Source organism: Myotis lucifugus, unplaced genomic scaffold (genome assembly GCF_000147115.1).
Source record: "Myotis lucifugus unplaced genomic scaffold, Myoluc2.0 scaffold_281, whole genome shotgun sequence".
Classification (NCBI taxonomy): Eukaryota; Metazoa; Chordata; class Mammalia; order Chiroptera; family Vespertilionidae; genus Myotis; species Myotis lucifugus.
Window position 1 is genome coordinate 825,090 of NW_005871329.1, and position 16,444 is coordinate 841,533.

At 41.3% G+C, this 16,444-nt stretch overlaps 1 protein-coding gene across 1 annotated transcript in view; it reads right to left on the minus strand.

Moving 5' to 3' along the window:
• TNFRSF21 (TNF receptor superfamily member 21) overlaps nt 1–16,444 on the minus strand; it is a 71,543-nt gene that overhangs the window by 34,397 nt on the left and 20,702 nt on the right. The window contains exons 2-3 of the mRNA XM_006099711.3: nt 13,162–13,813; nt 11,090–11,575 (exon numbers count right to left, since the gene is read on the minus strand). Coding sequence (XP_006099773.1) covers nt 11,090–11,575; nt 13,162–13,813 — 1,138 coding nt within the window. The remainder of the gene's footprint in view (nt 1–11,089; nt 11,576–13,161; nt 13,814–16,444) is intronic.

Here is a 16,444-nt window from a genome sequence, read left to right on the forward strand (position 1 = left end):
AGCCAAGGAGATGAAGAAGGAATACAACAGCCAGAGAGTTGAGAGAACCAGAAGGATGCAGTGTCCTGCAGGCCAAAGGAAGAAAGGGTTTAGGAAGCAGGGGATGAAGGTGCCAAATGCTGTCAATGAGCCTGGTAGAGGAAACCTGAGAACTGAACAACACAGTTAAAATCTTATTGTCAGACTCTATGGAAAAAAAGGCAAGATTGTGGCTAAAATTTCACTGATTCTGACATCTCAAGGCATATTTTTTTTTTCAAGGCATATTTTAAGGAATGCCTTTCCACAGCTTAGTGGCAGTGGGTTTTTTTCCTTGGTGCTATGTAAATAATGGCATGTCTCACAATCAATGGCATCTTAGATTTGCTGAAAAAAAGTGAGTCATTTTTTTAATTGATAAATTTGAATCCACCTATTTTAAAAAAAAAACAAAACTCAACATTATCATCAACACACCTAATATGTGGAATTCTGCACACATACTGCAATGCTTACAACCAATCGGTCGTAAAGAATGATCAATAGATGTCTAGCAATCCCTCATCCTCTGCAAAATCTGCATACACAATGCTTGACCTGGTCGATTCAAGGACACTCATGGTTTTTTTTTAATTGTTTTATTGCTTAAAGTATTACAAAGAGTATTACATATGTCTACTATTTTTTTTCTCCCCTTGACCCTCCCCTAGCCTCCCATGCCCCCCAGTGTCTTGTGTCCATTGGTTATGCTCGTATGCATGCATACAAGTCCTTTGGTTGATCTCTTACCCCCCTCCCACCCCCCAACCCTCCCCAACCTTCCCGCTGTAGTTTGACAGCCTGTTCGATGTTGCTCTGCCTCTGTATCTATTTTTGCTCATCAGTTTATAATGGTCTTAATTATCCATAAATGAGTGAGATCATGTGGTATTTTTCTTTCATTGACTGGCTTATTTCACTTAGTATAATGCTCTTCAGTTCCATCCATGCTGTCGCAAATGGTATGAATTCCTTCTTTTTTACAGCAGCATAGTATTCCATCATGTAGATGTACCACAGTTTTCTAATCCATTCATCTGCTGATGGGCACTTAGGCTGTTTCCAGATCTTAGCTATGGTGAATTGTGCTGCTATGAACATAGGGGTGCATATATCCTTTCTGATTGGTGTTTCTGATTTCTTGGGATATATTCCTAGAAGTGGGATCACTGGGTCAAATGGGAGTTCCATCTTCAGTTTTTTGAGGAAACTCCATACTGTCTTCCATAGTGGCTGCACCAGTCTGCATTCCCACCAGCAGTGCATGAGTGTTCCTTTTTCTCCACAGCCTCTCCAGCACTTGTCGTTTGTTGATTTGCTGATGATAGCCATTCTGACAGGTGTGAGATGGTACCTCATTGTTGTTTTGATTTGCATTTCTCGGATGATTAGTGACATTGAGCATGTTTTCATATGTCTCTTGGCTTTCTGAATGTCTTCTTTTGAAAAGTGTCTATTTAGGTCCTCTGCCCATTTTTTGATTGGATTGTTTATCTTCCTTTTGTTAAGTTGTATGAGTTCCCTATAAATGTTGGAGATTAAACTGTTATCAGTGATAACATTGGCAAATATGTTCTCCCATGCAGTGGGCTTTCTTGTTGTTTTGTTGATGGTTTCTTTTGCTATGCAGAAGCTTTTTATTTTGATGTAGTCCCATTTGTTTATTTTCTCTTTAGTTTCCAATGCCCTCGGAGCTGTATCAGTGAAGAAATTGCTTCGGCATATGTCTGAGATTTTGTTGCCTTTGGATTCCTCTAGTATTTTTATGGTTTCCCATCTTACATTTAAGTCCTTTATCCATTTTGAGTTTATTTTTGTGTATGGTGTAAGTTGGTGGTCTAGTTTCATTTTCTTGCATGTATCTGTCCAATTTTCCCAACACCATTTATTGAAGAGACTGTCTTGACTCCATTGTATGTTCTTGCCTCCTTTGTCAAATATTAATTGAGCATATTGGTTCGGGTCGATTTCTGGGCTCTCTATTCTATTCCATTGGTCTATATGTCTGTTCTTGTGCCAGTACCAGGCAGTTTGAGTACAGTGGCTTTGTAATACAGCTTGATATCTGGTATTGAGATCCCACCTACTTTTGTTCTTTCTCAGGATTGCTGCAGCTATTGGGGGTCTTTTTTATTCCAGACGAATTTTTGGAGAGTTCGTTCTAGATCTGTGAGATATGCCGTTGGTATTTTAATGGGAAGTGCATTGAATTTATAGATTGCTTTGGGCAGTATGGACATTTTAATGATGTTGATTCTACCAATCCAAGAACATGGTATGTTCTTCCATCTGTTTATGTCTTCCTCTATCTCTTTTTTCAATGTCCTGTAGTTTTCTGAGTAGAGGTCTTTACCTCTTTAGTTAAGTTTATTCCTAGGTAGCTTAATTTTTTTGGTGCGATGGTAAATGGGATTGCTTTTTTAGTCTCTCTTTCTGTAAGTTCACTATTGGTGTATAGAAATGCCATAGATTTCTTGGCATTAATTTTGTATCCTGCTACATTGCCAAATTCATTTATTAAGTCTAATAGTTTTTTGATGGAGTCTTTAGGTTTTTTATGTATAATATCATGTCATCTGTGAATAAGGACAGTTTTACTTCTTCTTTTCCAATTTGGATGAAGGACACTCATGTTTAAGGATTTATTTTTTCTATTTGTATTTTAGACTTGCGTGGGGGAAATGCTGATTTATTTTTCAGTAAACAGAATAGCTTAAATTCAAAGGCTGCTCCATAAATTATAAAACATACATTTAAAAAATAAATATCTTCCTTCTAAAGCCTTGAGGAAGAAGTCATCAGTGAGTGTGGCCTGGGGAGGACAGCAGCCTCAACTCCCCAGGGCAAAGGCCACATCAGCTACTCTGTCTTTAGATGATACTTTTAAAGCTACAGCAAAAAGCTTTTCCCCTGCAATGGTTCTGTGTGCTTTAGAATCCTCAAACATCCGGAGAGGTTTAAACAGAAAGGTGCTGTCTGCTGGAAGCAGCATGACTGGATGCAAAGGTGGCAAAGGCGGGGGGTGAGGGGTGTGGGTAAAAACTGCCCGCCTATTCCTTCCGCTGTAAAGCAACTGTGGCTGGGACAGCCCTGGAGGTGCAGCGCTGGGACACAGCAGCCTCTTAAAGGGAATAATCTACTCCCTTCAGCCTGGCTTCCTGGTGTTTACACTTCAAGTCTACTTCCCATAGGAAACTTGGGCTCAGACAGACTGACTGTCTGGAATTTTTAGTCAAGGAGACTCCTGGTGAAGGGAGGACGGCTTCTTTGGTTGCAGCTGCGGCTCTGCCTGGTGCTGAGAAAACCCAAGTTCAACAGATGTGAGTTCAGATGAGCAGGGCTCCACTACTCTGACTTACTTGAAACAGCCCTTATTTTTTTAAAAATAACCATCCGGGCCTTTAGCCATTGGATATCTAGATTTAGAATTCTTCCTTTTCAAGCAATCCCAGAAAAAAAGGTAGGAAATCAGAGCGACCTCTACAGAGGAAAACTTCTTATTGATGACTATTTTGAAGTTGCTTCATTTCAGAACAAACTGGGGTTTGTTACGAAGGAAAATCAATTTTTCTTGATTGAGCATGGTAAACAACAACAACAAAAAATCAACCACAGACACCTGGAAATGTCTAACCTGGAAAAATGAAAATTCAGATTTTTATAAGTCAAAATTCTAAGAATCAAAGCTAAACTAGAGCCCAAGTACTGTACTGCCACTTTCTAGCTGTGTGACCTTGGGCAAGTTACTCTTTGTGCCTCAGTTTCCCCATCTATAAAATGGCAATGATAGTGGTCTACCTCATAGGTTAAGAAAATTACATTAAACTTTATAAAATGCTGAGAACAAGATATTGCACTTGCTAAGCACGGTATAGGTCTTTGTTAAAGAAAAGTAAACAATGAAAATTTCATGGTAACAGAAATCTTTCTTTTTTTTTTAAAGATTTTTTTTAATATATTTTATTGATTTTTTACAGAGAGGAAGGGAGAGAGATAGAGAGTTAGATAGAAACATCGATGAGAGAGAAACATCGACCAGCTGCCTCCTGCACATCTCCTACTGGGGATGTGCCCACAACCCAGGTACATGCCCTTGACCGGAATCGAACCTGGGACCTTTCAGTCCGCAGGCCGACGCTCTATCCACTGAGCCAAACCGGTTTCGGCGAAATCTTTCTTATGTTAGAAAAATATATTAGTAATCACAGTGTATGTCATCTTTGCATCCCCAAACCACTTTGTGATCTGTGTCAGTAGTAGCAAACACCCCATAACTTTACTTCAGAATTGCTTATTGTCAAATTCCTACCACACTTCATTTGTTCTTCATTTCTGAATACTGAATATGGGAGTTTTAATCATTCAGAAGAAATGTTTTCTTAAATCATTCCTGAAACCTGATTGAAGAGCATGTTGATATTGTTCAAATATATCTAGGGCACAGCTTCCAGAAACCCAACATATGTCACCTAACCTACCAGAGCAACCTCGGGGTCTTGGGGGTTTTCATACAAAATTTTTTTGTATATTTACACAAAAAACAATCACACTCCACTCCTACAATTGGACTGCATCTTACTACTTAGTCTGGAAAGAGGACAAAGTCTGCAGAGTTGTGAACCTGGAAGATGCATTTCCATCACAACCCTCAATAAAGACCAGTTCTCCCCACGCTTGACCAATCTTTGAAGAGGAACCACAATTCAGGAGGAAATGAAGCATTTTTCCTGAGCCTGTTGTTGAGATTCACAAGGACGGAACAGAGAATGAGATGGTTACTGAGTAAAACCTAAAGACAACAGATGAGAAGGGATGTGTCACTGTTTGTTTGCTAGGTAAGGTGAGGTGATGTCCTATTTTGCTTTGAGCAGTGAGTTGTGGATAGGGGGCAGGATGGAAGAAATAAAATATATAATACCAGGAACTCAAGGTCTATAACAGAACTTGGTTCAAGGACAGTATCTGAAGCTTTTAGATAAGTGCTCTAAGCAAATAATAGCCTGGTTCTTCATCATTGTTTCCCCTAAGAGCAGTCCTTACATATAGATTAGGGTATCAAAGTTATGCAAATCAGAGGTTCAACCACCAAGCCAGCTGGTCTGTACATAAACTTTGTCTTTGGGTTTCAAGCTTGATATAAAACGGAAAGGGTTGGGTTGTGGGTTGTTTTCAACTTCACATTTCCACTTTTGCATCACTTTAGGCAGGTTTTTAGAATAGAAGGAGACGTTAGGCATACTTGAATCGAAGACTTCATTGTACAGCTGAGCAAACCAGTCCCACAAGGTTCTTCCCTTTGCACAGCTTCCCTCTCCCAGCCAACACTGCCCCATTCCACCCCATTCCACCAGCAGCTACTCCTCACCCTACAGGAGCAGGCCAGGTGAGCCTAGTTCCTTCATTTCACCCTCTAGAATGTTGAGAATCAGGCTACATGTGCCACACTGTCATTTTCCAGTTCCTTTCGTGCTGGTCAATCGGCCTCTAAGGCATTTTATGGCCAAAATTCTAGTTGCAGATGTTTTCTCTGTAATTTCTCCTGGTCCATAAGGCTCATTAAATATGATCCTTAATGGATTTCTACTTGGTTGAAAATTAGATATAGTTGTCCCTCTGCCCTGATCTCGATGAAATCTTCAGTACAGCTTAACTCCCTGACCTTCTTGTTGAGGGGAGAGGGAAAGAAAAGGAAGCTGAGCTAGCAGCTTTATCAATGTTACCTATGATCTCAGTCAATGTTCACAAACAACCCCATGAGATAGACAAGAGTTATGTCCATACTGCAGATGACAAAACTGAGGAGAGGTTCAGCAGCCTGGCACAGTTACAGAGCCAGGGCTGATATTCAAAACCCAGGCCAACCGGACTCATCAGTCCTCATCTTTCACTGCAGTGTGCTGCCTCACAGGACTTAGTAAAGTATTATTAACCCTGTCTTTCTGAGTCGTGGTTGCCTTTTTGAATACGTTTCCCCACCAACCTCCATTCCCCAATTAAGTCAGTGGCTTGAAAACAATCCAACCTTGAAGAGGATAAGTGGCTAAGTCACAGGTGCTCTAGACCAGTGCTGTCCAACAAGACTTTCGATGATGGAAATGGCCTGTACCTGTCCTGTCCAATATGGTAACTATTAGCAACATGTGGCTATTGAGCACTGAAGCTGTGGCTGATTCAACCAAGAACCTTGGACTTTTAAGTTTAGTTCAATTTAGTTTTAAATGTAATAGCTCATGTGACAGCCATATAAGCTAGCACAGTTTGAGACCGCCCCTCCTTGAGCCCTGTGCTATTGGCCCAGCCTAGGGGACACACAATAAGACCCATTGCCTTCTAAGAGCTCCTAAGCAATGCGGGGAGACAAACCACATGCACACAGTTAAACGGTATAAGACAGAACAAACTGAAGGAATTAAGAAATAGAATCTCAGAATATAGTTCTACAGAGTGAGACCTTTGCCCTTTTGCTGCTGCAGGTACAAAGCATCTGGTGGAGAAAGTGCACCAGCCACTTTCACAAGATGCTATCTTTCTATCTCGTGTACTTGGAGTAACTACACCGGGAGGGATTACTGTCCCAGTCAAATGCTTACTGTCTCCCTAAGGTTCAGGACTAAGAATGTGCTAATTAGGAACTAAGCCAGTTAAAACTAAATAAATCCAATTCCTTTGTCTCACCCCATTTTTCTTCATAACCTGAAGTCTGAAAGAAAAAGGAAATACTATCGAGCAGAGATACTGTCCATTTTTCACTCTCTCTATCACCTTGCAGAACTTCCTCCACAAGTATTTTCAGGGCAATTTCCATTCCTCACCTGCTTTTCAAACTTCTCCTCAGACTCCCTAGGGCAACAGATTGCTTGGGACCCAAGGTCATAGTTTTTCCAAATAGTCAGTCATAAGGGTGGACAAAGGAGAGGGGGGGGAGAGAGAGAGAAGTGGGGAAGGGAGAGAGGAGAAGAGGAAGAAAAGAAGGGAAGGTCACTAGGAAGAACCCGTATTAGAAACAGCAATAAGAGAACAGCAGTTGGTTCTGTTCTCGGCCATCCCCGTTCCCAGCTGGGGCTGGACCACAGCTCTGTGTCTTGCATAATTATAAGGAAGTAACTGTTTTGAGACCATTTGAGACTTTCTCAGTGCAATGTACAGCCAGCTGTGTGTGGACTAAGTTTCACTATCTTTACTTTTGTGCTTTATGTGAGAAACAGATCAGACAAAATATACTGTTTTCCATGTAACCTCCCAATTAATGTGAACCCGCATTAATCTTAATTTTAAATAAAATTGAACGTGTTGGATCCCACTTACCCCATAATGTTGGGATTATACTACAAAAGGAAATAAAAGTATTACTTAAACAACAAAAGCATAAGAAATTGAGCATTAGCATAGATTTACATCCTAATGACACCTGAATCTAGTAATAAACTCATAAATAAAAGATTTGTGTATAAGAATTCTGGGCGCTCTCTCCTAGGATCCCGCCCATGTGTTTCTTCCCTCTCAGGCATGCATCTCCTAAACTCTAAGGGGCCCAATGAGACCTGCAACCTGGGGAGCAATGGGCAGCGGCAGCTCATCCCGGGCTAACCCCCAAACCTACCTCCCAGGCCCCTTTTCTCTGACTTTCCTATAACATCTGTAGAGAGCCAAAGCAGCCCACCTAGGCTCTCTCCTGTTGCTTCTTCTAACCTAGGCCCTGCCTTCTTTCACTGTCTCCAGTTTTAATAAATGTATTCTCAAAATTGAAAGAAAAAAAAATTCTGAAGAAACTTCCTGATGCCTGTTGCTGAAACAGACACATTGCAAGAAACCAGAGTCCAATCCCAATTTACTAAACATTAAATTGCTCTGACTTCATGAAGGAAAGAAGCACACAAAATACCACAGCACCCTCAGTCTTCCATCCTCCTAGCCACATAAGGTGTCTCCAACACCAGGATTCCATGAAAGCAGGATTGCAGTTTTGTGGAGTTCAACTTTAAAAACTATAAATCCTTGGTAGGCAGAGAGGGGTCAGTAGAGCCAAAAAAAGAGGTTCTTTTTTTTTAAAAAAATCCTCATCCGAGGATTTTTTCCATTGATTTTTAGAAAGAGTGGGAAGGAAGGGGAGAGACAGAGAGAGAAAAACATCGATGTGAAAGAGACACATTGATTGGTTGCCTCCTGTATGTGCCCTGACCAGGGCTGGGATTGAGCCTGCAACTGAGGTACATGCCCTTGAACAGAATCAAAGCCGGAACCCTTCCGTCCACAGGCCGATGCACTGAGCCAAACGGGCTAGGTTCTTGTAGAGAAAGACGGGAACCAATGGTTTAGCTTCAGAGTGCTGAGGGTCTGTCTATAATGGCACTCAGGAGCATGGCATGGTCTGCTTAAGGTGGGCAGGCGTAAGTGAGGTCTTACATGACCTCTTATGGGGAGCACCCTGGGCTAGGCAATTTGACCCCTACTCTCATCCTCACGAACAATTCAGTGTAAATGGACAAGGACCAGAAAAAGATCTTATACAGGATTATCTGCTGCCCAGAACTCACTGCAATCAGAACAACAAGATATTGTTTCTAGAGGCCTCTCTGAGCACCTGGAATGGTTATTATTAAACAGAACCTCTCTTTGTAATGGGATTTTACTTAGTTGAACCTTTCAGAACAGAAATTTGGAAAAAATAGACCTCATTTAGAAAAACATCCTAAATATGAACATCCAATGGAAAAACCGGGCCGGGGGGGGGGGGGGGGCGGGGGAGGGCACGAGGGAGTTAAACTCTTGGAAAAGATAATTACACTTGGATGAGGCCACAGTAATCCCCCCTTCTCCATGGAGAATACATTCCAAGACCCCCAGTGGATCCTGAAACTACAGATAGCACCAAACCCTAATTCATAAATTCAACTACCAAAGAAATGGAGTTATTCCTTTAAAGAAGTAAATAAGGAGAGGAGAATTTCAAATACTTACATAATTCAACAGGACATTCTCTACTAATTAGACATATCAGAACAAGTGTCTGACTGATCACTTAAAGAGCAATTTAATGAAATACTTGGTCCTGGACCAGATTCTATACCAGGAAAAAAAAAAAATGAATGCTATCTATGAAGGCCCTTAATGGACTAACTGAGAATACTGGAATATGGATGGTAAGTTACAATATTATATTCATGTTAAATTTATTTGAGGTTGAAAACTGTACTTTTTTTTTTTTTTAAAGAGAATATCCTTATTGTTTGGAAATACACACTGAAGTTTGTAGGCACAAAGGGCCAGGATATAGTCCAGAAAAATTATTTTCTGGATGTACATGTGTGCATGTACACAAAATATTGTATATTATATGTTATATCATATAATAAATAAACTATTCTGTATTATACATATTTTATAATTTGTAAAATCTATTTTTAATATAAAGAGAGCACATAAATGCAAAAGAGCAAAATATTAACAACAGGTTGACCTGGGCACAGGCATACCGGTATTCTTTGTACGACTCATGCAATTTTTCCGTAATTTTGAAATGATGTCCAAATAAAAAGATTCTTATTAAAAAGGAGGGGAAGATTGAAGCCTTCCTTCCCCCGCTGGGTTGCCAGCAAGGGGTAGTCTCCTTCAAGTCGGGGCAGGCTCTGTCCCCAGGAGGGGGTTCGTCTCAGTTTGATTTTCACTTGATTTGCTCATTCACACAAATTAGCAAAGGAAAGCAAAATAAGTTACTGTTGTTGTTTTTTTCACTTTCTCTAAATTTGTGATTATAAAAGTAGCATGTGCTTATTTTAGAAAATTTGGGGAAAGGAAAACTAACAAAGAAGAAAAAAAAAAACCCCACACATTAATCCCACCAAACTTAAAGAATATCACTGTCATTTTGGCCTATTTTCTTTCAGTCTATATTTCATAGTTTTAAGGGAACTGGGATTATATGAATTGTGTAGTCTGGGTTGTTTTTTCTTTTCTTTAACCTAGTGTAAAACATTTTCCTATGTCATCAGTCAAAAAATTCATAAAATCTTCAATGTCAACATATTTCATATTACAGATAGGCCATCATTTACTTAAGTCATGTCCTTACAACTGTCCCTTTGCTTCCAATTTTAATTTATTATACATAATGCTTAGTTAAAAGTTTAAGATCTTTTTGTTTAAATCTTTTTTTTATTATTATTATTTCTGGTTAAAATAGATGAATAAAAATGGAATTGCTGGAACAAAAGGTATAAACAGAGTTTTTTAGAAAATTAGGCTAACTTTAAGGGGCAAGAAGGCACCTGACTGGAATTGTCGAAATTGCAGGCCGAAATCTCATTTAAGGATTTATAGAAAGGGAAATTACTGCCACCATCTGAAAACTGCCATCTCACCTCAAACAGCTCCTGGGACAACTTCCGTAAGCTATTTCTCGCCTTCAAAAAAGGAAAAACAAATATTCCAGCCTGTGTCAACACACACTTCTACTACTATGTAGAAGATGGGAGGCCCAGCCTCAAATGATCACCAACATATTAAGCTTTGAGTGTCTGCCATCTAAAAGCCCCTCCTACCCTGATAGAAATGGAATCCTAAAAATATAAGGAGGGGAAAAGTACATGGGCAAAAAGTATAGGGACTTAGAAGCAAGGTTGAGGTTCTCAAAGGCAAACTTAAGACAAGTTCTTTTTTCTTTTCTTAGCAGCCCAATAGTGAAAAAGAAGTGAGGGTTCCACTAGTCCAGAGATGTGGAGTTGGTCCCATCTGTCCTGAGCAAACAACCAGCCTGGGTCAAGGATGCAGCCAAACCTCTCTGAACTCAATCTCCTCCCATGTTCAATGACAAGGCTGAACAAAGTCCCTAAACGTCCCTCTCACACCTCTCATTTTGCAACATGCCCCTTTAAATGCGCCCGGGGAGAAAAGGGCAGAGTGGTTATTCTCTCTGAACACAATGCATCAAATGCTGACCACCTCATTTCTCCTAACACATCTAGATCAAATAGCACTAGGTGTACAAAAGACATTCCAGAAACGTTGCATTTCCCACTCCTCCAGACAACAGGGACGAGGGAAAGAGAGGCAAGGAGACGAAAAGAAAGCTCACCGTGGCCATTGCAGTAGTAGATCCACTTCTCCCGGTTCTGGGTTGGGGCAATGGATTTCTTCAGCCCCGCCTTTTCCACAATGGCGCTGGGATCCTGCCGGGGCCCCTTTTTTAGAGTCCTTGAGCTTTTCCGGATACTGCACACCACTATCACCACAAGCACCAGCAGCAGGAAAAGCACAATCATCCAGGGCAGATGCTCATTGATGTCAAAATGCTTGTGCGTGTTCTGTCTGGGATGACCCCTCTTGATGCCTTTGATGGGCGTGCTGGACTTCTCGCCCCCAGTGGCCTCCATGGGTGGCAGCAGCTTCAGGATGTGTCTGTGGTGGGAGCCTTGCTGGTGGTCCACTACCTGGAGGTTTGGGAGGGTCTTGTTCACATCTTCCTCCCACCTTGTGTTGTTGGGGACTGTCTCTTCGTGGATGCCACTCAGTTCCTTTGGTCTAACAGATGCAGAGGAGTTGAATTCTGTTGAGTTCATGCCTAGAAAAAAAAAAAAGAGTAAAGAGGAGGATGAGTTTTTCTATATTTGGAGATCTATATACCCCATCCTCTTCCTGCTCATCTCCACACCAGGCAGATCATTAAAGAACAGATGACCTTTGGAGTTTAAAAATAAGTTATACTGCACATTTTCATAAAGATCTCAAAAGCACCTTTACGTGGAAGATAAAAATGAAGCGTAACAGCTAAACTCATTTACTTCCTCGTGCCATAACCAAGGGCATTCTCAGGGATCCAACATCTGACCTTCACAGCAGCTACTCTTGTGCTTCACACCCTGAGCAGACACATATATATATATTCAGAGCTTTAGTCGACTCTCAACTGTTCTGACTACTCAGAGACCTAGTTCAAATGTAATTCCTTTGTCCTTTAATTCCTTTGTACTTCCTCTCCCAACTTTTGACTATGTTATAATGCAATGGTAAATTTGAGGATATGACTAAGGTAAGAAAAGAGCTCAAACTCAAATCCAAGTTTGACCAGTGAAAGGAAGTTTTGGTGAGACAGGTCAGTGAATAAAATAAGGCAGGCCTTCCTTAGTATCTTCTATGAATAGATTAAGTAAGATTTAGATTTCTCAACCACTGGCCATGGGCATGGCCAGTTTAGTGGACTTCTGTCAGAGAAGCTTCCACAAGTTGTCTCCATTAACGAGTGGTGAGAGCCAGAGATTTTGAGTCCCGAGAAATAGGACCTGTCCCGTATCGGACCCTGAGAAAACCTGGTCAGGTCATGTGAGTCCGTTTCTTCCTTTCAAAATGACGGCTGTAAGGCACTCCTCACAGGGTCATCATCAAGGTCAAGTACAATCGCACCTGAGAGGACGCTAGAAAGCACAACTCAAGTGGGCTATCATCTCGATGAAAATTCAATTCAATCAAAAAGGATTTGAGAATAAAGACTAAATTTTATAGTCTGCCTGAGATTCTAAAGGAATTCTGAGGAAAACAGTGATACCCGATGAAGAACCTCAAGTTAGAATCATTTGAAAAAAAAATGCATTATTTTCCAGATGTGAATACTAGCTAGTTACCTTCAGTGTGATACAAATTTGCTTGTTTCCTGAAGCTTCTAACTTATTTTCCCCACCTTTGATCTAATATTCATCCCTCCCCTCCACAAGTCATGGTATTTTCTTCCCTTCTCCCTCCTTCTTACCTCTGGCTGTATCTACCCAGGACTGACTCCACGTTGGAAAACTTTTCCTCGGAGAGAGACCTTAACTATCTAAATCACTCATTTACTTGACGAGTTTGAAACCAAAACCAGAAGAAGTTCAGTGACTTACATAAGGCCACACACTGTCCTTGTTTTACTAGGTTCTTATTTGCTAGCTTGATGTGACCTAGTTTTTAGATATCTGATCCCCCTAAGTGCAACCTTCTGAGTTGAAATGTTTCTAAAAGGTCCCAAAGAAGCTAGATTTAATTAGCCACAAAATGCAAGCCCCTTCATCAAGGGATATACAAAATGGCAAAACCATCCTTGGCACAGGCCCATTGCCAGTACCTTCACTGGGCTCAAAGCCCTCCTCAAATAAACAACTCATGAGGTTAAGTTACCTTGGGAGACATACGTGGAGGAAGGGACTTCGTGAGATTCCATGTGCTCAAGGCGTGAAAAGATGGCTGTGCCAGGGGAAGGTGAGGTTGTACTGGAGAAGGTCGGGGGTGTGCCACAGACGTTGTCTGCCACCTTGGTGCCTGGCTTGATCACCACCAGGTTCTGAGCCAGACAGTCTGTGTATGCTTTGCATTTCATCACACTAGAAGGCACATCAGAGAAGGTACCCCGAGCACACTGCTTACACCGCACATCCTCGGTCTCCGTCCCTTTCTTCCGCACACCCCAGCCCACAGGACACACCGTATGGGGAGCGCAGGTAGCATTAAACTGGAACATGCCAGGTGGGCAAGTGCATTCTCGGTCAGTCAAGGCAGTACAAGGTAATTTCTCAATCATTGGCCATGGGCATGGCTGACTACAGTCATGGCATTTCTCTATGCCATTCTCATGCCTGGTGAAGGTCCCCACAGGGCAACTGCTGCAGACACGCAGGCTCGTGTTGGTACAGTGCTCAGATACATAGGTTCCTGCCGGACACTTGTCACAGGTTAGCACCTGGCCGGTGGCACGGTCAACGTGGTGATATTTGCCAATGAGACTTGAGGCTTTCTGTTCTGGCTGAGCAGAGGTGGTGCTAAGGAATCCAAGCTGAAAGAAATAAAAGGGGAAGGGGAGGAACAAAAACCAAGAAGGTGTTATAAAGGATCAGAGAATAAAAGATGGAACAATCCCACCACCACCATTATCATTCCCAGGAAAGATCTGACGGGTACGGTATCCTCCTAACAGTAGGCTGCTGCCGAATAGGAAGAGAGAAACAAAGACTCTGATTCCCCCCGCCTCCCAGCACCTGACCTACTAGCTGTGAAGCTTTGGTTTCCTTGCCTGACCTTTGCCTCAGCTTCCTTTTCTTCCATGTGTAAAATGAGGCTGACAATTCCTCTCGATTATAAAAATCAACTGAGAATATGGACATGAAAGCACTCTGTAGCTTGTATTAAAAATGCCATATAGCTCTAGCCGGTTTGGCTCAGTGGATATAGTGTTGGCCTACAGACCAAAGGGTCCCATGTTCGATTCCGGTCAAGGGCATGTACGTCGTTGCAGGCTTCTCCTTGGCCCAGGCCCTGGTCAGGGCATGTGCAGGAGGCAACCAATCGATGTGTTTCTCTTACATCGATATTTCTCTCTGTCTTTCCCTCTCTCTTCCACTCTCTCTCTCTCTCTCTAAAAATCAATGGGAAAATATCCTCGGGTGAGGATTTAAAATAAGTAAATAAATAAATACCTAGCAGGTGTGGCTCAGTTGGTTGGAGCATCGTCCTGTACACTGGAAGGCTGAAGGTTCAAACCCTGGTTGGGGTGCATACAGAAGGCAACTGATCAATGTTTCTCACATTGATCTCTCTCTCCCTCTCCCTCTCTCTCAAATCAATAAAAGCATACCCTCAGGTGAGGATTTAAAAAATGCTATATGAAAGTCAAACATTCTAAAAAAAAAAAAAAAAAAGGCAAACATCCTAATGCAAGAAGAAAATAACTTGCTGAATAGTTTATCATCCTTTCCATGACCCAATGTTACCATATCTTGATACCAGGACAAAACAATTGAGAAATAGGATGGCATGTATTCAAACTGCTACTTTCATAGCACCAGATACTCAGAGTTAACCTAGAGACATGGCATGGTGTTTTCAAATGTTTCATCTATGCAAAGCTATATGATTCATTTGCCTGGTTTTGGGTTTTTTGTTTGTTTTACAAAACAGAGTTAGGCCCTTGACATTCTTAATATGCTTTAATCAGCAGAGTTGATGCTTTTAGATGCATATCCTATTTGTTCAGCCTCTGAAGCCCATGGCCAATAGAGCATGGACCTGCAGCCACCTAAGAACCCAAGCACAAAGCTGGCCTCAGCAAGGAATCAATAGACATTTAAATTTAATTCATAGAAGAGAAACTTTACCTAGCTAGACAGAATTTTATACTATCTTCCAGAATGAAAACTTGGGAGAAAAGGAAAGTATATTTGTGATACTAAATCCTGAGGTCCTTTGGCAGGGGGTTCGGTAAGTTTAAGGATGTATGTTTAAAAAGAGCTTTGCTGCATTAATGAAGATTGAGATGGTGTAACAAGAAAGTTTTCACTGTCTTCTACAAATTCTTCAAAATGGAGAGAGGTTGCCCATTCGGCATGGCTCAGTGATTAAGTGTCGGCCTATGAACCAGGAGGTCATGGTTCAATTTCCGGTCAGTACATATGCCAGGGTTGTGGGCTCGATCCTCAGTAGGAGGCAGCCGATCAATGATTCTCTCTTATCATTGATGTTTCTATCTCTCTCCCTTCCTCTCTGAAATCAATAAAAATATTTTTTTAAAGAGAAATTTGATCTCAAAAAAAAATGGAGCGAGCTTATGTGTCAAGAAAATAATGGCTACCTCAACTACCAGCTATCCAGCAGGGCAAATTCCTTCTAAATTTACCTCTGTACCAGTAACCGAGAGAGTAAAGCAATAATTTCTTCAAAGTGATCAGAGTTCCTGTTTCCTTACAACCTTGAAACATAACCCAAGATTCCATTCTCCTCTACCTCAAATTTAATTATTTGAACCAAAAGTATCAACCTTAAAGTCCTTTACCCTGTCCCTGAGCTGCCTCCAGTTAAATGACAATATTGAAAACAAATTTTCAGTTTAAAATAATATATTCATCTTTTCTTTAACCTGAGACCCCCCCAAAAAAGGATAGTAGTTGATTTTCTTGTAAGAGACTAAACTTCATCTTGGTCTCTGGAGAAAAGTAATCTGCTTGATAATAAATTCTGTAGTAATATCCCTTTTTACTTCTGGCTTTTTTTCCCCCCTCCTTGTTTTTGCAAAATCAGCCCAGCCACCCTCTTCTGAACATAGTAGATGCATCCAACTGAGGAAAGAAAACTCATTACTATTTTGTAGATCCCAAGTGCCATCTGCCAAGTACATGAAGACAAATCTTGTCCCAATCTCCCCAACAATAAGGACCCAACCCAAGAGGTTGCAAAAGAGGCCTTGCTCTGTACTTCTCCAAGTTCCTTCCTATCTAGTTTCTAAGTGCAAAAGCCACTGTAGAGAACTGCAGTGTTCAGGAAGTCGGAAAGATGTAAACATGATTCTAAGTCTAAGGTGAGGGATGCCACTACTAGGTTCTGCATGAGTCCCCTGATGACTGAATTACTGGAGGTCCCCCAAGCAGGATACAGAATCTACCTCCAAACCTCATTGCACACACACGCTTCTCCA